This window comes from Rhinolophus hipposideros, assembly GCF_964194185.1.
Source record: "Rhinolophus hipposideros genome assembly, chromosome: 20".
Taxonomy (NCBI): Eukaryota; Metazoa; Chordata; class Mammalia; order Chiroptera; family Rhinolophidae; genus Rhinolophus; species Rhinolophus hipposideros.
The window spans coordinates 36,374,268-36,400,952 of NC_138066.1; the positions used below are offsets into that span (position 1 = coordinate 36,374,268).

The 26,685-nt window shown below is 53.9% G+C and overlaps 3 protein-coding genes across 15 annotated transcripts in view; 1 reads left to right on the plus strand and 2 right to left on the minus strand.

The window, feature by feature from the left end:
* DNAJC7 (DnaJ heat shock protein family (Hsp40) member C7) overlaps nucleotides 1-3,592 on the minus strand; it is a 27,708-nt gene extending 24,116 nt beyond the window's left edge. Inside the window, exons 1-2 of one of the 4 annotated variants that reach the window (XM_081029891.1) lie at nucleotides 3,535-3,592; nucleotides 2,435-2,971 (exon numbers count right to left, since the gene is read on the minus strand). In XM_081029891.1, the coding sequence (XP_080886017.1) occupies nucleotides 2,435-2,511 (77 nt within the window). In that variant the 5' untranslated portion in view covers nucleotides 2,512-2,971; nucleotides 3,535-3,592. Of the gene's footprint in view, nucleotides 1-2,153; nucleotides 2,317-2,434; nucleotides 2,972-3,534 lie in introns of those variants that run through there. The other 3 variants (XM_081029890.1, XM_081029893.1, XM_081029894.1) reach the window with 3 other exon arrangements.
* NKIRAS2 (NFKB inhibitor interacting Ras like 2) lies at nucleotides 2,711-7,874 on the plus strand. 7 transcript variants are annotated; one of them, XM_081029909.1, is made up of 5 exons: nucleotides 4,670-4,773; nucleotides 5,767-5,875; nucleotides 6,285-6,358; nucleotides 6,456-6,526; nucleotides 7,105-7,874. In XM_081029909.1, the coding sequence occupies exons 2-5, from the start codon at nucleotides 5,782-5,784 to the stop codon at nucleotides 7,199-7,201; spliced, it is 336 nt and encodes a 111-aa protein (XP_080886035.1). In that variant the 5' UTR covers nucleotides 4,670-4,773; nucleotides 5,767-5,781; the 3' UTR covers nucleotides 7,202-7,874. The 7 variants fall into 7 exon arrangements, with proteins under 7 accessions (XP_080886034.1, XP_080886029.1, XP_080886035.1 ...); XM_081029906.1 differs by adding an exon at nucleotides 5,343-5,558 and having other exon boundaries at nucleotides 4,677-4,773; nucleotides 6,285-6,526; XM_081029905.1 differs by adding an exon at nucleotides 5,343-5,558 and having other exon boundaries at nucleotides 4,690-4,822; nucleotides 6,285-6,526.
* Nucleotides 7,875-9,552: 1,678 nt separating this feature from the next.
* On the minus strand, nucleotides 9,553-25,865 carry LOC308489147 (uncharacterized protein C17orf113). Of its 4 annotated transcripts, XM_081029888.1 has the most exons (10): nucleotides 20,852-21,504; nucleotides 19,378-19,765; nucleotides 16,754-16,902; nucleotides 14,822-14,932; nucleotides 13,250-13,415; nucleotides 11,656-11,946; nucleotides 10,985-11,172; nucleotides 10,543-10,653; nucleotides 9,966-10,041; nucleotides 9,553-9,735 (listed from the first exon to the last, which is right to left on the minus strand). In XM_081029888.1, the coding sequence occupies exons 1-10, from the start codon at nucleotides 21,392-21,394 to the stop codon at nucleotides 9,704-9,706; spliced, it is 2,055 nt and encodes a 684-aa protein (XP_080886014.1). In that variant the 5' UTR covers nucleotides 21,395-21,504; the 3' UTR covers nucleotides 9,553-9,703. The 4 variants fall into 4 exon arrangements, with proteins under 4 accessions (XP_080886014.1, XP_080886013.1, XP_080886012.1 ...); XM_081029887.1 differs by having other exon boundaries at nucleotides 9,678-10,041; nucleotides 10,558-10,653; XM_081029886.1 differs by having other exon boundaries at nucleotides 9,678-10,041.
* Between the last annotated feature and the right edge of the window lie 820 nt (nucleotides 25,866-26,685).

The window sequence follows — 26,685 nt, forward strand, 5'->3', positions numbered from 1 at the left end:
AAGCTCCTCTCATTTTGCCCCCTTCGGAACTGTAACAATTTAGTAGCACAGCAGGATGTCCCTGAGCCTACAAGCAAGGAAGGAAGAAATCCCTGCTGAGCTTCACAAAAACCCAAGAGGCCCATCAACTCTCAGTGTCCCCAAGTGAACTGGTAGTAGGGCTGTAATGAGAGACATGACTTGGTCAAATGACAAACCAAACCAGATAGTGAAGGGCACTTGTAAGGGATGTCCCTATCTCTGCCCTCTGCTATGTCTACATAGGATTCCAAGATACATGAGAAATATTAACAACCTTCCCCCAAAACTTCTCAATTCCCACTCCATTTTCAGCATTGGAAAACCATACATAATAAGGCATTTTCTTACGAAATATCCCAATATTTACTTTCTGAAGGATGGCAGAAAGTCAAACTGTGACTTTTTTTAACTTCACTATGTTTTCCTTTTGATTTGTTCACCTAAGTGGTATGTGATAAACATCTATGTCTTACTATGCCCAAAAGAGATCTATATAAATATGTGTAACATATAAGTCTCTTTGGTAAGAATGCATTTTTCAGTTATTTTTAAATTGCAGTTCTTTTTTTCTTAGTGGTAGAAAAAACAATGGTGCATTTTACAATTAATGACATCTTAAGTTTCATGAAATAAGGCAGTTAACGTAAGTCAACATTCTGTCTTATTTTGTTGTACTGCTACCAAATACCATATGCTTTTGTGTAATGCGGTCACATTATTGCATTACCAGTTCTATGTTCAGGTTCATATACCACTTGATGACAGAATATCCTGTGAGGCCATAATTTCATTTTTTAAGGAAAAGGATTTGCTTTAGCTAGGGGACTTTGAACAGGAATCCAAATTAGGGACGATCCCTACATCACAGCTTTACACGGAGTATATGAGTTGTTTTCAATCACGTAACAGCCCAAGACCCTAATAAGAGCACAAAGAACCCCCAAACTGTTTCCATATGAAACAAATCCTTACAATTAATTTAGGCTCTGTGTGAGGGGCAGTTTTATTTCCCATTTTGCAGTTCCTTAATGAAGCTGATGCTGCTGCATTCTAAATACCCGGAAAGAAGGAGGACCCATGCGAAGGCTCAAAACTAAGAAGAGAGACCGGGCTCTGGTATCCTGACGTCCCTGACATCCCAGGGACCTGTGCTTTGTCAAGCCGCTCAGCTCCCAACAGGTCAGGCACTTGGAACCCTGGCTGCAGGAACCACCCTTGAGCTCGGGAACTAGTCATTCCGCCTCACTGAATACCTCTTATGCGTCTACCTTCTGTTTCTACCTTGGATAGCAAAAAAAAAAAAAAAAAAAAAAAAACCAAAAAAAAAAAAAAAAAAAAAAAAAAACACACACACAAAAAAACACTCAGAATCCTGATGTCAGATCTCATGCATCGAAACTTCATATCACCCAGACTGAAAACAAAACGCGATGGGCTTGGTGTAAAGATGTGAAATCTGTAGGAAGGAGACTGAGGGGACTGTAGACAATCTGCGCCGCTGCCAAGGGCTCCCAGACTTCCAGAACCTTTTCGCTCACGTTGCTTCAGGGTCAGGACAAGTATGACTACCCACAGCTGTGTGCCAAGCCCATTTCCCACAACCCGCGTTAGCCGTCGCCAGAACCCAGAGTGTTCTCGAAAACCACTCGCTCAGCAGCCGCCTCGGCTAGTCCGGACTGGCCACCTCGCGTCCCTGCGGCTGCCCGGCCGCGCCGAAGAGCGCCCAAGGGGCTGCCCTCCTTGCTGCCTAAAAGGAGAAGGCGCCGGCCAGGGAAGAATGCGGATGTAACTCGGCAGGGCACACGGAGGGAAGGAGGAGGAGGAGTCGGACGTGCACGGCGTGACACGAGCCCCTCACTCTTCTTTCTCCATCACCTTCACCTTCTGGGTTACCAGGGACGGGGTGGCGACCAGGTCAACAACGGACACACGCAATCACCTCAGACCCAGGCGAGTGCTCCCTGAGACGTAATCACGGACGGAAAGGAGTAAAGAGAGCACGGGCTGTGGAGATGCTAAATGCCGATAGACAACAATGCACAGAAGTTAACAAGACAAGGCGGGGGGGGGGTAAGAGGCCATGTAAGGACGTTGACATTGTCGCCGCGCCGCCTCCCCCCCCCGCAACACACCTCAGATACCCTCAGGGACCAGGTCTCCACCATCAGGACCCTCCTCTCTGCAGGAGAACGAGGCCGTGCCTCAGCAACCCGGCCAGGCGGAAGCGGGAGAGGAGGACCGACCTCCGAGAGCGCCCCTTCAGGGGGTCCATCCGGACTAGATCTCAGAGTGGGGGGGGGCTGCGGAGGGCGGGGCATCTCCTCAACAGCTAGGGGCTGCATCCTGGCAGGCACCGGTTACCCGGGGCCACGGAGCGGAAGCTCCCCCTTCCACTACACTGCCACCCCGTTACCTCTTCGCTTCTGCGTTGTCGGGCAGCTCCGGCTCTGGCGCCGCCATTACCACATCGCACTCCGCGGCAGCCGCCATCTTACCGCCGAGACCAGAGAGCCGGGTGGGAGGCCGGCGGTGAAGAGCACTTCCGGTCGGAGCATAGAGCAGCTCGGAGACGCTGCGCCCAGAGGGGCTCCCTCGGGCCCGTCTACCAGCGAGAGGCTCCGCTTCGGGCCAGAGCGGCCTCCCGCCCCCGGAGGTCCACGTTGATCTCCGCGCCGGGGCGGGCGCCCAGGGACAGTTCTTGCGCGTGGGGGGCGCCACTTTACCCGTGGGTCGAAAGGTGGTTACAGGAGGGTGTCGTCTCTCTAGCCTTGACTTTTCTCAGTATGCCGAAAACCTCGTTGCCATAGCAACTTCCAACCCTGTAGCGTCTCCTGTAAGTCTCGAGGGAGTCTGAGTTGGGTGGGGACCCGGTGACCCAAGACTCTGGAGGGAAAGAGCCCCCCCACACACTGCTACCTTCCCGATTTTGGAGTGTGTCCACAGCTTCCTCCTGGGAAAGGCAAGAAGAGACACTTTGAGCCCGGTTCCCCTAGCTTTCATCGGCCCCTGGAAGCCCTGCCCAGCCAAGCTAGGGGAACGCAGGGCGTCTTCACCCCGCGCCTTTCATCCTCTCTGGATCTCCGGGCACCACCTGGTTCATCACCCTAATGACGCTGACCCTTTTATGAGGTTGCTTTCATGTCAGCCGCCTGGGAGTGCCATCTCAGCATTAAGCCCCAGTGGCACAGAGCCCCAGACCCTGCCCTGGAGTTTATAAGGCAGCTCGCGGGGTGAGGTCCCTGCCCCAGTGCCCTCAGTATTCCCACCCCTCATATACACTCCCTGCTCACCACGCTTGTCTTGCCGAATGCAGTCTGGATTGGGAACTCATAGAAGGCAGGGACACAGCCGAATCATCTTTGTAGTACTTAACCTCACCCAAACCAATAATTTTGGTGGACTTGAATTAAATTGAGGTTTCCTGGGGTTAAACTGAGAGAGTTTGAGGTTTAAATTTTAAAACTATGGGAAACTAAAATAAGATGAGGGCAAGGGAATTTAAAAAGGATCTACCTTCTTCCTCCAGTAAAACAGTATGCGCTGTTGTCCCCAGGCTGCTTGCGTGGTCTCTGCCTATCAGAGTGCCGAAGGAGCTGAAACCACACCCACCATTGGGTAGGGGAGAAGGGGAGAGGCTGGGTTGCAAGAGAGAGCATGTATCCAGCCCTCTCCAAAGTGCTGACTCTCCCTACTCTAGGTTGGGAGGGCACGGACTCACAGACCACCTGCCCTGCCTGCCAATGGCTCAGTCTACAATCTAATGGAGGAGGCAGCCTCTCACCATCTTCCCATTTTGTGTTCTCTGCATCTATGCCAACTCATCTACTCCCACGGCTTTAACTTTATTTGTTGATGACTCTCAAATCTGTTGCCATCTCCAACCTAGACTGCTCTTCCGAGTTCCAGATCTATCCTGTCAAAGTCTCCTAACTGGCCCCCTAGTCTCATCTCTTTCCAATCTTCAGTCTTCTGCCAGAGTGACCTTCTGAAAAGCAAAAATTGATGTCGCTTCACTAAAACCTACCAATAGCTTTCCTGGCTGTTGGGATACAGTTTGAACTTTTTGGCCTACTACACAAGACCTTTGATCATTTGTCTCCTTTCTACCATCAGTATTGAACCCAAGTACTTGTAATTCCAGAAAACGCCATGATTTTTGCTGCGCTTTCTCCACCCTTTCCTCCCAAGCCCTTCAAACCTCAATACAGACAGGAAGGTCTCTGTGGTGCCCAAGTTCTTACCATGTTGTATTCTAATTGGTGGTTTAGATGTCTAGCTCCTCTAGACGGTGCCGTTCTAACGGGCAGGTACCAAGTCTAATTCGCCCACTTTTCCAGGTTCGTGGTCATGTACCTGGCATAGAGTAGGTACTTAGAATAAACGATTGCATAAATGAAGTGTTCCTATACTATAGTAGCCTTTAGGGAGAGAACATTTGGGCATCAGACACACCAGAACGGCACCCAGAGTGTAGGGAGCCTAGAACCTTACGATTCCGCTGTGCACCAGCTGCCCCGATCCTGGCCGTCATTTGCCTTTAGGGCCTTTGGGGGGCGCTGTGCGGACGGCGCCCGCTCTCCGCCGCCGGAATTCGTCTTGTCGGACGGAAATGGGCGGGGGGGAGGGGGAGGGCCGGTCCTGACGAAGCGCGACTCGACCCGGAAGAACGGTGTCCTTGCGGCCGTGCTGCCCCTCCCCTGATCCCGGCGCTCCTCTCGGGGCCTGGCCGGGGTGCTGCGAGGGCCCCGGGAGGTACGGAGCTGGGAGGCCCGGATCGGCCACCGCGTCAGGGTCGCTTTAGGTGGCAGATCTTTCCCGCCTTTGATTCCCTCTGGGCGGGGGGGGGTCTCCTGTTGGGGAAAGTTGGCGGAGGCCCCGCTGGCTGTCTCTCTTGGGGTATCGTTAATTTCAGGGCTCGGTCTAGGGAGTCCTCCGGGTGCGGGGAGGAGGGTCTGCATCAGGAGTTTCCTCCGGAGAGGTTTCTGTTTGGGACCCCTTTGGGGAATGGTCTCTGTGTCTCTGCGGTTTGGGGGACTCTGTCTGGGACTCCGGGGAAACCCGCGTTTGGAATGCCTTTGAGAAGGTCTCTGGGACCTCTGTGTCCGAGCAGGGGGTCTGGGCCTGAGCTTTCTCGTCTGGGGCTATCAGTCCAAGGGCAGCAAAAACGGCCCGTTTTCCCATAGGTTCCTTCCTCCTTTCTTGTCTGATGGTCTTCACCTTAGCTGTGGACGTAGTAACTAGGAATTGTAGGGAATTCGTCATTGTTTAGATACGTCGTACAGCAAAGCAAAATCGTCCTCCTTATTTGTTCACTCTCCCAGGAAGAGTAGCTTAAGACAGAGCCACACAAAATAGTGTTCCTGCTTATTTCTCCGTGGGGTTGTACTGAAAAAGAGGAAGGCGAGGCCTAGCCCCCTTCCCCGTCCTCCGCATCCCCTCGACACAGGAACCTGGCCAGTGGTTCATTTACATCAGCAACTCTCCCCTTTGTGGCAACATTGACTGAACACCTGCTCTGTGCCCGCGTTACTGGCCAGGTATTGGGAATAACAGTGGTGAATCAGATACAGCTCCCTGTCCAGTGGTGGACTCAGGCACAAAACGTGTGACATCCACCCTGACTGGAGCAGGGGACAGTGCTGAGTCCCTGAGGCTACGCATGCGGCGCAGAACGGGGGCTCTCAGTTACGGGAGGGCCGCCCTCTGTTTGCATCGCACCTCCCCCAGTGTGCTGCTGTTTTTCAGGGTGGAAGGCTAAGCATGGGGAAGAGCTGCAAGGTGGTCGTGTGCGGCCAGGCATCTGTGGGCAAAACGTCAATCCTGGAGCAGCTTCTGTACGGGAACCACGTAGTGGGTGAGTGTCCTTGGGGGTAGGGGAATGATAGGTGAAGAATAACGAAAAGGATCTGATAACAACACAAAGAGGCTGAGAGCTGCTCCTGGTGGTTCTTGCACCCCAAAAGCGTAAAATTTACATTACGCCGCCCAGCCCTACGACACTGAGATCTGGAGGAAGGAAGTCCAGTATCTGATATGAGGAAGGAATGCTCCCAAGTCACACTTTTGTTTCGCAGGGTGTGAACATGAGATTAATGTCTCTTCCCCCAAATCATTCCAGGCCTGCCAGACTCAGTCTCTGGCCCCCACATTCCTTTCTTTCCCTGTCTGGTCACCCTGTCAGGATATACATATATATGCTCAATCACTCACAGTTCCCACCTCCTTCCTCCCTACAAACAAGTTCTCTCCTCATGTTATCCCAGGTTCTGAGATGATCGAGACGCAGGAAGACATCTATGTGGGCTCCATTGAAACCGACCGGGGGGTGCGGGAGCAGGTGCGTTTCTATGACACCCGAGGGCTCCGAGATGGGGCCGAGCTGCCCCGGCACTGCTTCTCCTGCACTGACGGCTACGTCCTGGTCTACAGCACAGACAGCCGAGAGTCTTTCCAGCGCGTGGAGCTGCTCAAGAAGGAAATTGACAAATCCAAGGACAAGAAGGAGGTGTGTGTGTGAGCTCCAGTGGTGAGAGAGAGTGGGCCCTGTGCTGGCCTTGGAAGGCTTGGTTGGCATGGCTCTGTTTTTCACTCATTTGCCAGGAAGTGGATAGGAGCTAGAGGGGCAGTGGAGGCCACTGGAGGGTATCTTCACCGCTGGAGGTGGCCCCATGCTGAGGCAGCTCAACTGAAGAGGCTTCTCTTCAGTTTAAGAGATCCCTGACCTGATGTGTGAAGTCCCTATCAATCTTTTCTTATGATTCTGTGCTTTGAGCTGTAAAAGCTCTTCTGTGCTTAATCCCTCTTTAGGCTACAGGCATGCTGGGAGTGCTTCCTCACTAGTTGTTTAGCCAGAAACTAACTGCTAGTGATGAGCAGGCAAGGGTGATACAGGGCTTGTAATGGAACTCCTAGAGGTAGGATGAGGTGGAGGCCAAAATTTGAACAGAAGGAGGAGAGGAGAAAACAACCATCTCCTTCCCCTCAGTCTGTGGTTTCTAATATAGGAAGAGATGAGCCATTGGGACTTTCCTTCCTGAGGTCCGTGGTACATTGATAGGCCTGTACTCGGTCCCTCTTTCCCAGGTCACCATCGTGGTCCTTGGCAACAAGTGTGACCTGCAGGAGCAGCGGCGTGTGGACCCCGATGTGGCTCAGCATTGGGCCAAGTCGGAGAAGGTGAAGCTGTGGGAGGTGTCGGTGGCTGACCGCCGCTCCCTCCTGGAGCCCTTCGTCTACCTGGCCAGCAAGATGACCCAGCCCCAGAGCAAGTCCGCCTTCCCCCTTAGCCGCAAGAACAAGGGCAGCGGCTCCTTGGATGGCTGAAGAGCTGCCATGCTTTCTTCACCTTCCCAACCTCAGTCCAGCTTCTGGGGCTTTGGAAGATGGGTTGAGGGGAAAGAGGAACTCCCCACTGAGCCAGGCAGCTGGGCTGTCCAAGGCTCAGGCCACTTTTGCTCCCTCCCAACTCCGGGAAGTGCAAATAATCTAGGTTAGCGTCCCCAACCTCTTCTCCACCCCAGCTTTCGTCATATCTGCCCCACTGTGACCTGGGGCAGTTGTGGGTCAGTGTCCCTTCCACCTGCCCTGGATGGGCAGTATAGCTACCGTACAGAAGTCATCCAGTCTAGGTCTGGTTCTAATCACGGGGTCCCACACTTCTGGTCTTCTGTCAATGACACACACACTTAGGGCACCAGCCTGGACTTGGGAAAGGGCATCCAGGTATTGTGTTTGCGTGTGCATGCTGGTGTTAGGGGTGCGCCCTCATCCAGCACCCTGACCTTTCTCCTGTCTGTACCTTAGCTGGAAGAAGCCAGACTCCTGGGAAGTATAATTTTCTGTTCAACCTCTTCCCCCAATTGTTTCGCTTCGTCTTCCTGCTCAGGGAGCAGATGGGTCTCATCGGTTGAGGTGGAACAGAATGATGACTGGGCTGTCACCAAGTGGCTTCGTGACCCAGCAAGGCCTTTCCCCTCTCTGGGCTTCAGTTTTCTCATCTGTAAGGTGACAGGATTGCTTAGATGACCTTCTAGATCCTCTCCAGGCCTATGATTTTATCACGCCCATGGCTTTGGGCAGGCTATGACTGTACCCTTTGCTGTTTTCTCTTTAAGGTGCTATGCCTACCGGCCCTGGAGGCTGGAACACTGCCCTCTGCCAACCACCAGGGGGCAGGAGCGAACGATCTGCTGTAGTTGCCAGAATGGCTGCTCCGTGCGGTGCCCAATGGGGAACCTCACACCCTTGGGAGCTGGTCTTCACCCCTTCCTGTGGTTGTTTTCAGCTAATAGCTGGACTTTATTTATAAATTACCTGTTATAAAGTAGTATGCTGCCATGGTGAAGGCTGGACAAGGTGCTCCTCTAGCCCTTCTTACCTCAGACGCCTGAACAGAAGAACTAGGCAAACAAATAGCTTCTTAGGAGCTGACAGATCTGTGGGGGCTCAGAAGGGTAGTTACACTTGACATGCTATAAAGTGAGCTTATGACCCACAACTTCCTGTGCCCACTTCTTGCTTCTAATGGGCACAACAGCTACCATAGGTGAGCCCCTGTAGCCAGGTGACCTCCAATATGTGCCTCCTCCCCATTCAGAGGTGAGCAGGGGCAGGTGGCCCAGAGCTGGGCAAGTTAGGACATATACGAGCTCCGGCTCAAAGTTCATTTATTGATGCATTGGACACAATAAAACCACAACTGTTATCAAAAAGTCCCCCCCTCCCTCGTTGTTCTCCCATTGGAAATAATCTAAAAAAAAAAAAAGATACAGGTGGATACTGGCAACGTCCCATATTGAGGGGTATGTGTGGGGGTGTTGGGGTGGGATGGAGGTTGTGACCTTAACTTTGACAGCATGAAACTGGGTCTTTAGCGTGATCAGACTAGATCCCAATACTCAGCTTCACAGTGAGGGGGCTTTGGGTGCTGGTTGGGAGGAGAGAGCTGAATTTAGTGCTAGGGACCAGTTTGGAGTGAAGAGCTAGAAGGGAAAGCACTTATTTGGGAGCCCTGGGGTGGAGTCAGTGTTAGCTGAGTCCATAGTCTGAGGGATCCCAGAGCTGGGATTCAGGAGGAATCAGTGAAAGGCGAAGAGGGGATCGATCACGTCTATTAAAATTGGGCCCAGCCAGAACACCACCTTGACCACCCGTCTTAGCCCCACCCCGATAGAGCAGATGAAGACGCCGGAAGCTCTCAGCACCAGCCCCTGCTATCGATGCCCCACCTTAGCGCTGCTCCCTTCCTCCTCCAGTCTTCTACCACACCCCCATGGGTCACCTTTTCCAGATAGCCTTGAACCCACTCCAGCTTGAGCCTATCACTCATCCCCAGTCATTCTCCAGAGAATCCAGCAAATGGGGAAGGCCTCCCCAGGGCATCGGAATAGAGGTCACACACTTGTCCCCAGGCTAGATTTCTAGGGCCTCTGGCCATGTAGGTATAGGTCTTGAGGGGGGAAATGAGAGCACCATGGGAGTGGGGCTAAGATTTTGCATAGATCTTTGGGATTTCATTTTGCTCCCCATAAATCAGGCTGGGAAATGCAGGGGAGCCCAGGACTAGCCCTAGAAGGCTGGGGAAATGGAGTGGCCTTTGGGCGGGTGGTATTAGTGGAATCCTCAGTCCAGATGGCGTGAAGGGCAGCTGCCCTTAAAACCAGCCCAGCTCTTCTTAGATTGGTCAGGAACTCCTAGGCTGTAAAAGGCAGTCCCCTGTGGGATGTAGGATCCAAGAGGAGTAGGGAGAATGCTGAGAAGTCAGCCCATGCCTCCCCAGGAGGGCTAATAGGGAGCAAAGAGGATGGGTCCTGTGGCGGGGCGAATGGCTCCTGCTGGGGTGCGAAACAGAGCTGGGCCGAGGATGGGAGCTGGGAAGAGGGTGGTGGCCCCGGTGGGCGCAGGCCGGAGGGCCAGGGGTCCTGGCAGGGCACAGATGGCCGCACCTGCAGTGGGGATAGGGCTGGGCAGGAAGCGAGCTGCCAGCGTCTTGGTGAGTTGCTTCTGCAAGGCCAGTTTAGACTGCAAAGAAGAGAGAGAGGACTGGACACAGTCTCTGACCCCAGAAAATGACCCCTCCCTCAGCTCCGTCCTTGAGTTTTTTGCTGTAGGAAAAACGTGCCTTTCAGGGTTCCAAACCTAAATCCTCCTCCCTTCCCACCCCCAAACATTCATTCCAAAGGGCTTTCTCCACCACCTGTCTTCCTGTCTAGAGGGAGGAGAATCAGGATGGGCCAAGGCAGGAGGCTATTCGGGGTGGGGGTACAGATGGTTTCGAGGAGATGTACGCCTACCCCTTGCTCTTGCCTCTGAGATTCCTACCCAGGCCCACCTCCCCGGAAATTCCTCTGGGCAGATCACCGGACAGCCCCAACTCTTTCAGCTCCAACCCCAGCTCTTTTTCTGCCCAGGCAGCCTCGCAGGGGGGTGGCTTTATTCCTGCCCCAGCCCCCTCAGCTGCCTCCCCACCCCCCTTCCCCTCCTCCCAGCAGGGTCCCAGTCCTGTTGCTTGGAGACAGATACCTTGAGGATACTCACAGCCAGCGCTGCGTGCTTCTGCAGCTTGCTGTGCTGGCTGGAGGGCTTGGAGGGTTTCCCGGCCAGGCGGTCTTTGTGCCTCCTGCTGCTCAGGTGCTAATGGACAGACAGACAGACTGGGAACAAGATGAGGAAGCCCAAGGACCCCCATCATCCTCAACTAGCTCACCCTCCTCTACCCACGGTTCACACATTGAACGTACATGTACTGGGCATCTACCTGGAGTGGCCCTGGGAAGCGGGGTTAAGTATTGGCCTTTGCCCTCCAGGAGTCCACTGTCCCTCTAGCCTTGCTCCTCTTCCTCAACCAGCTCCCCCTGGCTTTGATGTCCCCATCTTCTCTCCTCAGACTATCTCCTCCTCCCCTGGTGCTGGTCCCACCCCCTCACCCCTGCTCTAGCCGCAATCCTGGTCTCCCTTCTCCCACCTGCTTCAGTTGGGTCTCTGAATTGACCTGGAGCTGACAGACAGCACAATGAAAAGGGGCGTTGGACCCCTGCCGGCCCCCGGTCACTCTCTTGGCCCTGTGTCCAGCTCCTCCCCGGGGCATGGGGCGGCCCCGGCCTCTTCGAGGAGCCCCTCGCTGACCTTCCACCATCCACCGGTGCTTGGCTCCTGGAGGGAGGAAAGAAGACAGCCAGTCAGCACCGAAGAAGGGCTGCAAGGGCCACAGAGACCCCTCCCAATTCGTTTGGTTGTCCCTTTAGCCTCAAGGCTGCTCAGCACATATACTCCACACCAGCCACATGAGATTTCTCTTTCCCATCTCTGCAAGGTCTTCCCAGCTTCTGTCATTTCAAGCCAACTTCCCCCAGGGAAGGCCTTGCAGTGTAACTGGTCGGCTTCCCTTCTCTCATCTCAGTCCCTTCCGCTGAATAATGCGAGATGGAGGAGGTATCTCCTGTCCTCTCTGGAGTGACCCTTCAGTTCTTGCTTCTCTTCCCCATTCTCCCTCCTCAAGCATTAGCGAGGGGACCCGAAGTGCCCACCCAGTAACAGCTGAACACAATGATTTTGTCAACAAGCCTGCCCACATCTGGTGAGGGGCAGTCTTCCTGTCCTCTCCTTCCCCCAGACTTCAGCTGGTGGAGCACTGACCTGTGTTGTGAGCCTGGAGCTGGGAGGTGGAGTTCACTGTCACCTTACACGTGGGGCAGTAGAGGCGCCCCTTCTCACTCTTGCCTTCCCCACTCACACCGCTTTCCATGGTAGCTGCCACTGGCTCAGGCCCTGGTGCCTCTCTCCCAGGCTCTGGGGAGCAGGGTGGGCAGGAGGAAGAAGAGGAAGAGGAGGCAGCATCCAAGAGGTCTGAGTGGGCTGACTCCCGGGGCGTTGGGTTGGCAGTCGGTGGTGGCTGGAGTGGGGGGCCAGGAGGAGGGGCTGCAGGAACTGATGGGAGATGGAAGGCATCGGGTAAGAGTGTGAGGCCTGAGATGGTTCAGGAGACGATGATTTTAAGTACTGACATTTGGGGGTGGCATGGCAGAGTGGAAGGGTCACTAGTGCAGGGATGACCAGCATTGAATTCCAGACCCCACTCTTCCACCAACTCACTGGGCAGACTTAGGCCTCTTTGGGCCTCAGTTTCCCCATCTGAAATCATAAAGTTGGACGCAGTAATCTCAGAAAGCCCTCACAGCCCTGATATTCTAGTTATTAGCTAACTGTTAAGTACGCAGAAATCACCAAAAAAAGTATTAGAATGTTCATAGAGCACTATTTATAATAGTACACAACTGGAAACTATTCCCATGTCCATCAGTAGAACAGATTCAAATAAAATAGTTGTATAGTCATGCGATGGAATACTACATGGCAATGGAAAAAGACAAACTACAGCTACATGCAACAACACAAAGAATCTTATAATGAATGTTGATGTACGTTTATGAAAAGATAAACCAAAGCCAGACACAAAAGCCTACATATGATATGATTTACCAAAACCAAGTGAAACTGACCTATGCTGAGAACAGTTAGGGTTGTAGGTACCCTGGAGGGAGGGGTGTAGGTGGTTGAACAGTGTCACCCCAAAATTCATGTCCATCTGTGACCTCAGAATGTGACCTCATTTGGAAATAAGGTCTTTGCAGATGTAATTAGTTAAGATGAAGTCATATTGGATTAGGGTAGGCCCTAATGCAATGACTGGTGTCATCTCATAAGAAGACCACGTGAAGACACAGAGACACACATGGGACAATGAAATGTGAAGACAGGCAGAGATTGGAGCAATGCATCCACAAGCCAAGGGATGTCCAGGAATGCCGGCAAGCACCAGAAGCTAGGAGAGGGGCATGGAACAGATTCTCCCTCGGAGTCCCCACGGAGGAACCAACCCTGTCGACACCCTGATTTCAAACTTCTGACCTCCAGAACTGTGAGAAAATAAATGTCTGTTGTTTTCAGCCACCCAGTTCGTGGTCATTCATTACAGAAGCCCTAGGATGCTGATACAACAAGGCAGTACAGGAGGGGGTCCGAGGTGGGCTTCTGGGTGCTTGAGAGATGTTTCTCGATCTCAGTATATGCAGAAAGGAAAATTCTCTGGGCTCTCCACTTGGGATGTGTGCCTTTCTCTCTGTGTGGGATACTCCAACACAAGCAAAACTAAGAAGCAGCAGAAATGTCTCAGTCCCTTGTCAGAAACCAGATTGGGAGCAGAGAGCTAAGCAAAGAGCTCAGGACTGACCTTTGCTCTGCAGTTCTCCAGGGGCTCCACTGGCCACAGGCGGGGTTGGGGACACCAGTGTCCCACCCTGGGCCAGGGTTTGGGGCCTCTGCTTGTTCTTGGCAGCTTCGACAGCCTTGAGTTTTCTGGCGTGTTTGTGGCCTTTATAATGTGCTTCAGCCTGGTTCTGGGGAGGGGATGGCACAAGGTTACCATTCATTCACTGTGTCCACATGTCCCGTCCACGAGCTGATGCTGGGCAGAGGACAGGTTAGAGGGAGGCAGGGGTGGGGCCACACCAGGGGCAAATCCTTATCACCGCCATCGTCATTACAGTATGTGTGTGGCCATGAAGCTTACAGAACATATTCTCATACATGAGGCCCAGTCAAGCAGCCTCTGGCTTCAAATTCTGATTCAGCCACTTAGCAGCTGTGGATCTTTGGGCAAGTCACCTCACCTCTCTGAGCCTGTTTCCTCATTCGTAAACTTGCGATGATAACACTGACCTCACAGGAATGTGAGAATTAGATGAGAACCTGAATAAGGGTCTAGTACATACAGGAGGTACTCAATTAATGTCAGTTACCAAGTTTATAAATGTACAAATGGAGAAAACAGAGCAGTCCTCACCCTTTGGGGTATGTGCACCCCGGAACATTCATCCTTTTGTTCATTTTTTACAACAAATAGTTATTGAGCATTGGCTATTTGCCAGGTATTGTGCCAGGGGCCCAGCATGAAGAAGACACAGTCCCTCCCTCAGAGTGAAGTCTTTGTCCAGTTCGGGCACAACTCATGTAACCTGAAGCCTGGAGACAACCCCCAAATCTGGCCTGGCAGTATCTTTCCTCCTTCAACCAGGGGTTCCTGCTTGTTGCTCCCAAATGTAGGAAAGACAGGCCCTGTGCCTCCCCTCACCTCCTGGATGCTTTCACCAGAGCAGGTCTGCTGAGAGCATCTCCCCCAAACCCGAGTTACCTGGACAGAAGGTAAACCTTCCCTGGGAGGCCAGAATGAGGCTCCTCCACTATTTAGGGCCAGGCTATGGTAGAAAAGTATGCGGGTCTTAGGGTCAGCCAAGCCTGGGTTCAAATCCCAGCTCTGCTACTTACCAGCTGTGTGGCCTCAGGCAGGTCACTTAACCTCTCTGAGGCTGTTTCCTCATCTGAAAAGTGGGGATGACAATAGCGCCTCTATCCATCTCACAGATGTATCATGAGAGCTCAGTAAGATGATGGGCATGTGTACATTCTGTAAGTTCCCAGGTGCTTTAAGAACTCAGCTCCAAAGCAGGAGCTGATGGGGTGACCCCTGGGACCCAGAGTGGGGAAGAAAGGACAGTCTTCTCTCTTGGATCCAGAACACAGGACAGGCACAGGGGAAGGAAATGGAGTCCCAGGGAGACTAGAGAGGGAAGGGGCAGAGGACTGTGAAGAGGAGTGGATGGATGGATAAAGGACCAGGAGTGCCTCTTCTGCAACCAGAGGTGGAAAATACAGACCACAACCCAGGAAAGACCCCAAAAACCCAGTCTCCAGCCCTCTCCCTGCCCAGCCCCCTCCCAAGCCTATTTCTACTATTCCCTCTCACCGCTGAGTTGAACCTCAGGTGACAGATGTTACAGGAAATGAAGAGCTTCTTCTTCAGAGGGGAAGGGACCCCAAACGTGTGGCTGATGACTGCTTTCTGGACAGGGTCCATCTGTGAAGGGGGTGGGAGGGCATAATAACTCTGGGGTTGGCTTCGGAAGGGGAGACAGTAATTATTAAAGATTATTGAAGAGGGCAGTGGTCAGCCCCTAGGAAGAACTTTCCCATCCTTGCGATATTAGACACAGAAAAAGACACAGCCTTTATCTGTTAGCCTGGGCTTCTGCTTGGAGGCAGGAAATAGCCAGGGTGACCTCCATGATCTTAAGAGATAGAACCATGTCTTGGTTCTATCTTGGCATTTCTTGCTATCCTTCAGGTCTGTTTTTTTTTTGTTGTTTTTTTTTTCTCATAAGAATCACAACTATTGGGACAGAGAATTGGGGGCAGGGAGAGGCAGGAAAGGGACAAAGAGTCCCTGTGTTGGAATTTCCTCTCCCATAACCAAGCCTTGCACTGGACCTGTGGGCTGGGGGAGATCAGGCTTATCGTATGAGCTCCGTCACTGTCATAGGGCCTGAGAGGGAGAGGAGGATCATGGCTCGGGGAAGGTGGCGGGCCAGGAGGGAACAAGCAGCTGCAAGTGGAGGCTAGAGGATTCTCTGAGTAGTAGGATCATTTCTTTGGAGTATTAATTTGTGTGTCTTTTTATTTTAAATACTTTTTTTTCTTCTATCAAAGCAAGCCTTTACACTCCCTTTTCTCAGGGGCCTGGATTGTTGGGCCAAAAGCAGAAGCTGTCTGGGCTTGTCTGCCAAGAAGAACTTTCCAAGCCTTCCTGAGAAGAGAACAGAGGCTTTGAGAGAAAAGCAGGGTTTCAGAAACGTCCCTGTGAACTGAAAGAGGTTCTAACCCTCCCAAAACTCAGGGCGGGGATGGCAGGGGATAGGACCTCAGAGGATGGCCTGAAGGGCCCCCAGCGATGAGGACAATGGTGGCTTCACCCACTCTTGAGGGACCATGCAAGTGACAGCATAAACCAAAAACCAGAAGACCCTTCCCAAGTGTCTTAGGCTCCAGAGGACTTCTGTGAAACCCTGGAGGGCAGGAAGGGATTCCTCAGGGTAACTGAGGCTGAGTTTCCCACCATCTTGTCAGGATTGGGTGGGGCTCATCAATGACTATATTTGATTTTTTAAACTTTAAAAGGGGGACATTCCTTGCGCTCATGTAGTGATGTCAAGTTCATACTCTACTTGTTCACACACATGCACACGTGGAAATACATAGACTGGTATACAGACAGATAGCACTGAAGCTTATAGGCAGTTAGAGGTTACAGAGATATGCAAAAAGGTACACACGCACACCAATGGCACAACCATAGAAAAATGCACAATCCCCCCACTCACGCAAAACACTCACTCAGAAGTCAGACACACACCAAACACACACAGAGTTGACAAAGACACGAAACATCTCTCAGATACACAGACACACACATTAATTACATACCCAGGCACAAAGAGTTATTTAGAAATACACACTGGACACCAACACACAAACTCACGTCCACAAATAATACACAAGACCTGGAGAGTCACAAGCTAAAACAAAGGCACACCCTAATTGCACACCGGCATACATCAATCATCCATAGAAGTCCCTCTACCAAAACTCAAGTGAAACCTACAGTATAGACCCCACAGGCCCAGCAGTTGTTTTGGGGGGAGGGGGTGATACCATCCTTCTTCCGTAGCCCAGACAGCTGGGCCCAGGAGTCTCTATTTGGGGAGTACCTAGTCACTTGGGGATGTTGGAGGAGAATGAGCTCCTGGTTAGACCCAGCTTCTGAGAGCCGACCCTCTGAGCCCACCTTCCCTGCCCACCCCCATCTTGGTTGCATGCCCCCACCCGCCAGCCCAGCCCGTACCGTGCTGAAGTTGGGGAAGAGACTGAGCGGGGCGGCGCCATTGAAGTGGAAGGTGAGCAAGTGCTTGAAGTCCAGCGGGGGCTGCAGAGGCCTGGCAGGCAGGGACAGGGAGGCCAGCAGGGGGCTTGGGGCACTGGAAGCTGGGCCTGCTGCAGGAGGAAGAAGGGCAGGGTCTAAAATGGGGAGCCACGGGGTCTCTCCTGCCTCCACAGCCAGAACAAGAGGCTGATGGGCTTCTTGGGTGTGGAGACAGGGCAGAAGCCCCTGTCACCCTCTTCATAAAGTAGCACCGGCCAAGCCCAGGGCCATCACAGCCCACCTTTGTGCCTCTCCTCTCCACAACTGGGGGAGCAGAAGCAGGGAATCTACAGCGCAAGGCTCCCAGCGCAGAAGGATGACCCTCCTGCCCTTCCAGAGACCCCAATGAACCCCCAAAGGGAGTCAGGCCAAGGGACAGGACAGAGGCATCAGGGTAGCCCCTGACACACACACAGCACCATGCAGGCGGCACAATGTGCTGGGTTTCCACTTTATTGCAAATTAAACCCAAACCCAGGAGGCCTGGGGAAAGGTCAGCCCCCTCCCTTCTCACTAACTCCCCTGTCCAGAGCCCCACACCATTCATATCACGGGCTGACAGAGGGGATGGGAAACCCATGGGACTCAAGGGATGTGTTCCCCAGCTCTGGTGACGCCCCAAATGCTTCCCCCAGGGTACAGCACTGTGGTTTTTACAGTCTTTGGTCTTAAAGGTCTGAGGCAAGGACAGAAGAGGGCTAGGAACTTGGGGGGAACAACCAGACTTCAAGAAAGAAAAAAACTAGAACTAAATCCAGCTCTTTTGTGACTTTTTTGGGCCCTGTCATTGCAAAACCAAAAGAAGTCCTTTTAGATTTATGTGTTAACACTATGAAAGATAGATTTATTTCACATTTATAGATTTATATGTCTATATACATGGTCACACACAGAAAAGCCTCAGGCAGCCTATAGGTGGGGAGGGGAGGGAGGGCAGCACTACCTCCCTTTAACTGTTAGCTTGTGCACAGAGAGGGTGCTGTGCTGTGTGTCAAAAACATGGATAGTGAGCTGCTCTCCAGCCATATCTGAAGAGATGCTGCCAGGAGGAGGGCTAAGAAACAGTCAAGGACCCATTGTCCTTTCCCTCAATCCCTTAATCCTGAAGACCCAGTCTTCCTTCCTCCAACTAAGGCACCCCCCCAACTTTTCTAGGGCCAAAACTTGGGCTGAGTCCAGAGGGAAAACGGTGAGAGCTACTCCTCACCAAACTCTCGAATGGTCAGGAGCAATATTTAGGGTGCCCAGACCCTGGCATCTCAGCCCACTCGCCCAAGCCCCCCTGGACCCAGCCCCTCCTTCACAGCCCACAGGGTTCGGTTAGTACTCAGCGTGGAGCACAAGCAGCATGGGGAAGGTGGGTGGAAGGCCACAGTTAGTAGGCCAGCTTGGCCCTTAGAGTGCCCAGGGCCCCAGGCTGGCTGGATAAAGAGAAGGAGGCCACCCTCACATGAGCTGCGACCCCAGCAGCCCCTCCCCCCACCCACTCTCTAAGAACTCCACCGCCAGCGCAAAGTCAAACTCGTGCAGCGGGGGGCCATCCACAGCGATCTTGACCGCGGGGTCACTCCGGCCTTCCCCGGCCCCGCCCTGCCCCCACCACCGCAGCTCTCGGCAGCGGCCGACCTTATCCAGGAGGCCGGCACCCACAGGCAACGCCAAGGCCAGGGCAGCTAGGGCGGCAAAGTCTGGGAAGAGCTCGTGCAGCTCGGAATGCGCACACGCCAGCTTGGCACACAGAGCCCGTGGGCCCAGCCGCCCCAGGCTGCACACCAAGCGCTTAAAGAGCGCGAAGTCGCCCAGCGCACGCTGGCGCACTACCGCCGGGGCGAAGGCGCGCAGCAGAACCCGTAGCGCCCCCTCGCCGTGCGCGCCCAGTTCCTCCGGGGCCTGCGGGTAGCGCCGGGGGTCAAAGATCGCTGCGAAGGCGGCCACAGCATCCAGCGAGGGTCCGGGGTAGGAGTCCCGCAGCCCCCTCCGCAAGGAGTCTAAGAAGGCCCCCCGCAGACGCTCCAAGCCCCGGACGGCAGCCTCGGAGTAGCCGACCAGCTCCACGCCGCGGTAGATGCAGCGCCCACCGCCCAAGTCCGGGCTGGAGGATGCCACTTCCTGCAGGAAGCCCTGGAGGCGCGCGCCACCTGAGCTGCGCCGCTGTGCTTGGAAGGAGGCTGCAGCTGCCATCACCAGGGGCTGCAGCAAGGCCAAGTCCGGTTCTTCTGGCTGCAGGACAAGGGCGAGCTTCTGCACAAAGGGCAGAGTGTCCAGCAGCAGATGGGTGAAGGCCACGAAGGTGAACTGGCGCAGAGCCAGGGCCAGCGCCCTAGCTGTAGGTGAGGCTGGAGCAGAGGCCTCCAGTGTGGGCACCAGGCAAGGCCAAGCCTCAGCCACTGCTTCCACGACGGGTATCAGGGAGGCCCAGGGCACTGACCGGGATCCTGCCAAGTCAATAGCTGCCAGGTCCAGTGCTGCTCGGAGCTCAGGGACCATGTGGGAACTGGGGCCACTGTGGAGGCGGAAAAGGGCATCCAGTACACTTTCATATTCACCTAGGTAGGCAGGGGGCTCAGGATCTGGCCGGCCTGGGAGGCAGTGTAGCTCCGTGAGCAGCGGGCAGGTGGCCCGGAGCTGCAGGCCCACACTCCTGAGGCGGTCACTGGGGAGGCTCGAGCTGAACCAGGCCAGCTTGGGTGCTGACACGCCGAAGGCCTGCAGGATGTCCAGGAGTTGGCCAGCAGTGGCCTGGCCCTCCTGTAGCTCCACACTGCCCAGGAATGTGGTGGCAGGTTGGCCATCGCAGGGGGACACTGAAGTGGCAAACAAGGCCAGACTGTGGGACTCAGGCCAATCCCTGGTCTCGTCCAACACCAGCCCCACATACGGGGATGCCTTCAGGCGCTGGCAGGCCTCTGTATGCAAGACACTGGCAATGGCCACCTGGGACAGCCAGGGAGAGAAAAGGAGGGAGGACAGAGTTAGGCTTGTCCTGAGGAGAGGCAGGCAGTACAGGGTGAGAGAAAGAGCACAGGCCTTGGGATCAGACAGACTTAGGGACTAATCCTAGCTTTGCCACTTACTGGTTGTGTGACCTTGGACAAGTCATTTCACCTCTCTGAGCCTCAGTTTCCTCAGCTCTAAAACTGGGTTTATGTGTGCCCTCACTCTCCTCAAAAGGTTGTTGTGAATTATAAATGCAACTTTGTGTTGTGTTTATACATGTAGAATGCTTTATAAACCATAAAGGTTCTACGGCACTTGGTGTGTGTGTGTTTCTATAGTATCGCCCAGTCTCTTATTCCTGGGGGGTCTCCCTCCACTCTGCTGCTCAGGGATTAACTGACAGACACACTCACTCTCAGCTCCCCACCAGTGATACAGGGTACCAGCTGTGTGCTTTGTTTGTCTGTTTGTCATCTCTCTGTAAAATGAGACCAACTCCCCCACCCTCACACTAGCCCCTAGGACTCACACAGCTAGTACCTAGGACAGAACTGCAACTTGCATGCCCCCATGGGCCACGTGGGTAATACTGAGCTAGCAGTGGGCCAGAGATAAAGCAGATGGAATGGGGAAGGCTATGCCTGCTCCCCAACTCCACTACTTCTTGCCCTGAGAAATAGGGACCTAGATTTTCAGTAGAAGTCACAAATCCAAAGTTTTATATGTAATCTCTCATTTTGTTAAACTTGGAAGCTAATTTAAGTTTTTCAAAAACACTGTGAAAACAACAAAACACATCTGTGGGCCAATGAAGCCTCGGGGCCACCAGTTTGCAATCTCTGGCCTAGGGAAGTGCTCCCGTGCCCCCAAGGACAGGGCCTGGTCTAGCTGCTTCACTGTGTGTCCCCAGCAGCTGGCCCAAGCCCTGGCACACAGTACACTCTCACTGACAGTTCTGATGGGTAAAGGTATGAATGAAGTGCTCTGGCCACTGCCCAGAGGCCTGGCATGCTGGCTCTGTGCCCAGATAGCTCCATGTCCTCCCTCCCCAAGCCTTCCCCCATAGCTCTGGCTGCCACCCACCTGCATGTCCCTCACCCTCCTGGGGCTGTAGTAATCGCCATGCTCTGTGCCCAGCAGCGCCTGGCACAGGTTGAACCTCTGTAGCTCGAGCAGGGCTGAGCAGCGGTCATCAGGCACGTCCTCCTTGGCCATGCAGTACACCGTGGTCAGCACAGCCACTTTGGCGGGATCCCCCTCCACCTTAAGGTTCCCAGAGGTGGGGGTGGTGGCCAAGCCTGGGTAGGCCCCTCCTCTCTCAGCCTGGCCCTCAAAAGTGGGCTGGCCCTGGTTGACCACCAGAGCCTGGCGGTGGGCCCCAGAGGTCACGTGGCGCAGCAGGGCATGGCGCTGGAAGTTGTCAGTGCCCACGGTGAAGGCGTTCTCAGCTTTGCCATGCTTGTTCCTCACCAGGGCCTGGCGGCACTCGAGGCAAAACATCAGCTTCCGCTCATAGTCAAAATCCAGCCAGGTAAACTCCTCTTTCCAGTGCTCATTGAAGTAACGCTTGCACTTCTTGTTGGAGTTGGAGGCCTCTCCCGCTGGTTTCTTCCCAGGGGGCACCATTGCTGCTCCAGGGGCAGGGTACCCCCAACCCCCACCCAAATGCTCTTGCCCCTCAGCCTCCCCCCCCACACAGAGGCACCTCCCTTGACAAGGAGAGTTGGTAGGGAGGCAGGAGAGGGGCAGCCCGCCAGGCTAATGGGGACCATCCATCTAACTTAGCAGGAAAGTTCATTCCTGCTCCGCCGGTGGGAGACTGGAGATGAAAGAGACAAGGAAGGGGTGTTAGGGAGTCCACCATGGGTTCACACTGCCCAGAGAGCACTCCCCAGGGCAGACTCGACCCAATGGGGAAGGGACATTGGGAGTAGGCAGGGTCATGCAAAGGGCCACAGAGTTATCTGAAGTGGGGGCAGTAGGGAGCCCCCCCGCCAGGGTCTCCCTCCATCTAGGACAAGGCACTGGTTAGCTTGACTGATGGAAAGACTGGTACAGTCTATGCAACCACATTTTATAGGTGAGGGAATTGAATCCTGAAGACAGAGAGTGGTTCTCAGGGCTCATGAATAATTTGTGGCCGAGCGAGAAAAACTCAGACCTCCTGACTCCTTGCCCAAATGATGACTGGTCCTCCAGTCCAGCCATTTACGTCACCAGAAGGAAGTCAGCACAAAGCTGAGCTTCCAGAGCCACAAGACCGAGGAACTGGATTGGTTTTCTCTGGACCGCCCTTCCCTAAATACACACGCACATGCACATGCACGCAGTGTGCTTCTGGGAAGGGCAATCTAGAAGTGGGGGCTGGGCCCCAGAGTGAAGGCACCTAGCTGGTTGCCTGTTTCCCTCACTCTACCACCACCCCAGGTACGAGGCCAGGATGAGCAGCAGTTCAAAACCAGAAGGCTATGACCAGCGGATGGCCAAAACATGCCAACTCTGCCTCCTACTTATCTTTCGAACCTGTCTGTCCCCTCTTCTCTATGCCTACTGATAACAATAGCAGTTAATTGCCATTTTTCATTTATTGAGCGTGAACAGAGTCAGGCTGCGTGCTATGTACTTTCCAGTGACTCCGAGAGGAGACCAAGGATCCTCTTGCAAGGACCCTCTGACGGTAGCGTCTTCATTTTGGAGAGGAGAAAACCAAGGCTCAGGGACTTTAAGTGACTCGCCCAAGGTTCCACAAGCAGTAAGTGGCTGAGGCAGAATCAGATCCCAAGTCCTCCTGTCCCCACAGGTCACACTTAGACCCTGGCCTACACTGTCTCACCTGGATTACGCAGCGGCTTCCGCCTCTGCTATCACTTGTCCCCACAAATTCATCCCTCATGCAGGCAACCAGAGAGCAAGGCCACACACAGCTCCAACTGTGTCACTCCCTTGCTTCCACCTCTTCAGTGGTGTCCTGTTGCCTAAGTCTACATACCTCACCATGAGCCAGTGAGGCTGCCCCCACCTCACCAGCCATTGGACACCTGCAGAGCCTCCTGTCACTCAGGTCTGTTCAGCCAACACCGGGAGCTTACCATTCCCCCCCACACATTACTGTTACTTTTTCTCCTACCTTCATCCTCTGTGCCTGGAATTCCCCACCCCTCCCCTTTCCCTGGCTAATTCCCATTCATTCCTGGAGGGCAGCTCAGATATCCCCTGGGCTGGTACCTGCCCTCTGGTCTCCCATAATCCCTCCTGCATGGTGAACGCAGGGATTCTCTGTGCATTTCTGTACTTGGTTCCTAGAAGGCCAAGATGACATTTCGTTCATTTTCGGATCTCTAAGTTCCTGTACAGGGCTGGGCACGCAGATGCCCCTCAGCAACAGATGGTTGTTTAAAAGAATGAAAGGATTTATTTTGGCTATATGAAAGAACTTCTTGTTTCTGAGGCTGTTGGCTAGATGAGTCTAAGCTCCGAGAAAGCAGTAACTGCCTTGTCCACCTGATATTATACCCAGCACTCTGTGTGGAAGCTGGCACTTAGTGGATAGGTAAAAGAAGGGCAGATGAGTAGAATTCCAGGGACAGCTTGCCTGTTCAGTGTAAGGAAAGGCACTCTGTGTCGCCAGATGTGAGTGAAACTTGATGGGCTTCTTCCCCCGGACTCTGAGTGGCATTTGGTACTGCTCACCACATGCTCCTTGAAACACATTTTTCTCTTGGATTCCAAGACTCCACCTTCCCTGGTTTTCCTTCTCCCATCAGCCATTCCCTGGCCTGTGTTACCATCTCCACCTCCTCTTCCCAAACTCAACCTGTCCAAAGAGTTCAGAACCATCTCTGCTAAACACTCTGAAATACACAACCCCAGCCTGGGCCACTCCTCTGAGTACCACACCTCTCTATCCAGCCTTCTTCCTGGCTTGTCTAAATGGAACTCTCAATCTGTCCCTACAAAGTATGCTCCTCTCCCAGTTGTCCCCAGCCCAGGAAATGGCCCATCCTTCCATCCAGAAACCTGCCCCTCTAAGCCCCGCTCTCTTCCACATCCAGCACTTGGACCCCCCAGGTCCTGTTGATTACATGTCCACAATTTACCTCTAAATCATCCCTTCTCTCCATGCTCCTGCCACCATCTTCATCCAGACCACCTACATCTTGTTTGAACTATGCTAGTCACTTTCTGATGGCACTCTGGGTTTCTACTCTTACCCGTCTCTGAGCCATTCAGACCCCAGCAGCCAGAGGGGGCCTTTCAAAACACTGCTTAAAACCCCTCCACTTCTGCCTGTTGCTCTGAGGTCAGTGCCAGAATCTCTTCTGAGGTCTGCCAAATATCTAGGCACTGCTGACCTCGCCGGCAGCCTTGTGCCTCCCTTCCCTTCCAGCTACACTGGCCTTTACTTGGTTCCTCCAGAGTGCCAGATTCCCATCCTCAGGGCCTGTGCACAGGCTGTACTTTCTTCCAGAATGTTCCCATCCTCCCTCTCAACACTTTGTCTATTCCAGTTCCCCTCTGGTCTTAACTCTCCCTTCTTCAGAGAAGGCTTCTCTAATTATCCTTTCCTAGGAAGTCCCCTTCTTTCCTACCACTACTCCCTGTCAGTCTGTTTCTTCCCTCATTGCACTCCCCAGTTTACAAATCTGCTTATTTCTGTGCAGGGCAGTCCTATTGCTTAATATTTCTCCTCTCTCCCCCTCCCCCTCCCCCTCCCCCTCTCCCCAATTCCCTAAGGAAAGGTAACTTTCTTGTTCATGTCTGAACCCTAGAGAAGGGTGAACAGCCTGACACCCAGCAGGGGCTCCACAAAATTTGAGGAGTGAATGAATAAGGAAGCATGATCTCTCAGGCAGAAAGAACAACGGGGTGGGCTCCTGGGCACCTGTTGGGTGGCTAAAACAGCTGCTGTGACCTTTCCAGCTCACCCTAAAGGGTCTTAGATTGGGGAGGAGGTGCAAGGCCAACGTGATAGCCTTCTGGAAGTTTGTCAGATGCTTTCCACATACCTAGAAGCTGGCTCTCCTGCCCCATTCTGCAGAGGGATAACATGGCTATGAGACTTAGGATGTTTCTGATAAAAGGTCAAAAGAGTAGGGTGCAAGGATGCGTAGAAGATGGAGATTCTGAAATTGCACTGTCCGGTATGGTAGCCACTAACCACAAGTGGCTGTTTAAAATTAATCAGAGTTAAATAAAAAGTTTTTAAATCAGTTCCTCAGTCGCACTAGCCACAGTTCAAATTCTCAATAGCCACATGTGGCTAGTGGCTATTGTGTTAGACGGCCCAGACAGAGAACATCCACAACATCCCAGAAAGTTCTATCAGACAGCCCCATTCAAAATATATATACACACACACACACACACACACACACACAGACACAGACGAAATCCATTGACATTCCCCACCTCAACCTGAGAGGACCAGGCTGGGAGGCGTGGGAAAGGACAACGTGACTATATGACCAAGGCTGAGGTGTCGCCGACCCAGGTCCTTCACACCTCTCTGCACCAGTCCAGCTGGATGGGAACAAGCACAACCCCAGGGCCCCTAGGGTGATGGTGTGTTGCCCCCACGCCCCCAGGGCACGTAAACCTCAAACACAGGGTGTTTGGCCCCAGGATGGTGGTAACCAGCCTCCTCCCCAGGCTCCGTTGGACCTCTTTCTTTTGGGACCCCACGAAAGAAGTCCATGCTCCGGGCGGAGGAGAGGCAAGCGCCCCCTCCCCTGGCCGCCCAGGTGAGGCGAGGGCACCCTGCACGCCTGGCCTGTCCTCCTGGGGTCGGGAAGCCGAGGGCTGGGGAACTTCCTCTGGGGGGCGCGTGGCGGAGAAGCCCTCGGGTGGGTCTCTTGGAGGTACCGGCCCCCACCCGCGGTGCCGCCCGCCCCAGGGCCTCCAGACCCCGTTGCCCGCCCCCTGCCGGGCAGCTCCAGGAGGGGGCGTCCCTCCCTGCCGGGCCTGGCCCGGGTCCCGCCCGCACACACTCACAGAGACACGGAAGCCACCATCTTGCGCGGTGGACGCTCTGGCTGCGGTCTCCTTGGACTCCACCGAGCGACAGCAGCCACTAGCGGTAACCATGGCGAAGAGGCGCCAGCAGCCAGCGCGGGTCCGGTCGCAGGCCGGGCGGTGGCGATCCCCAGCCTGGGGCTCGCCCGGCCGCACCCACCTGCCGCCCGAGGTCCCCGCGGCGCACGCGTAGCCGGGCGTCTACCCCAGCCCCCTGTGCAGCGTGCGCTGCGGCCGGAGCAACTGAGGTTAGGCCGCCGGAAGCATGTTCCCCGGGGCGGGAGGGACAGGTGTCATTCATTCATCAGAGATACCCATCGATTCCTAGAGGAGCTCACAGGTGAGAGCTCACAGGTGGAGCGCTATGGATGGAGGCTACGGTCTGGCAAGTGCTTGGAGAGTTACGAGCGCATTGCTTTGGGATCACAGAGGAATAGGTAGTAAACAGAAGGTTTGAGGGGAGGATCAATTAGGTTTCATAGGAGGGTCAGTGAAATTTTTCCAGGGGAAAGGCATGCCAGTCGGTGGTACTGGCAGAGCCATCAGGAAATTTAAAGTGCAGTGCAGGTTCACAAAGGTCAAGGTGGCGTGGAGGTGGCGGGGAGGGGACAGGATGGGCAGTGCCTGCTGCTGGAAGGCTCTGCAGTGAATGCTGGGGATTTGACCTTCCAACCCGGTGGGGAACCTCAGGAGGTGTTTGAGTTGCAAGCTCAGTGTTTCAATCTAGTGAGTTACTTGTAGTTATTTGTAATGGGGATGACAGAAATGGGATGTGGGGGGAGGAGTGAACGCTTCCTCAGCTGCACAGGAGACCCTTGCCCCTGTGTTGGTTTCCCACAGGAGAAGAAAGGGTGTGGATTCCCTGCAGGAATCCTGTGGGGTTGTGGCACCCTGGAGTCCAAAGG

Excerpts from the sequence above, each read along its gene's own strand:
- NKIRAS2 (XM_081029908.1), top strand. The coding sequence starts at position 5,782 with ATGGGGAAGAGCTGCAAGGTGGTCGTGTGCGGCCAGGCATCTGTGGGC. Across the intron at positions 5,876-6,284 it reads GTACGGGAACCACGTAGTGG|GTTCTGAGATGATCGAGACG; the intron begins GTGAGTGTCCTT and ends ATGTTATCCCAG. Across the intron at positions 6,527-7,104 it reads AATCCAAGGACAAGAAGGAG|GTCACCATCGTGGTCCTTGG; the intron begins GTGTGTGTGTGA and ends CCTCTTTCCCAG.
- LOC308489147 (XM_081029886.1), bottom strand. The coding sequence starts at position 21,394 with ATGGTGCCCCCTGGGAAGAAACCAGCGGGAGAGGCCTCCAACTCCAAC. Across the intron at positions 16,903-19,377 it reads TGAGCCCCCTGCCTACCTAG|CAGGCCCAGCTTCCAGTGCC; the intron begins GTGAATATGAAA and ends TTCCTCCTGCAG. Across the intron at positions 10,654-10,984 it reads CAGAGACCCAACTGAAGCAG|CACCTGAGCAGCAGGAGGCA; the intron begins GTGGGAGAAGGG and ends TCTGTCCATTAG.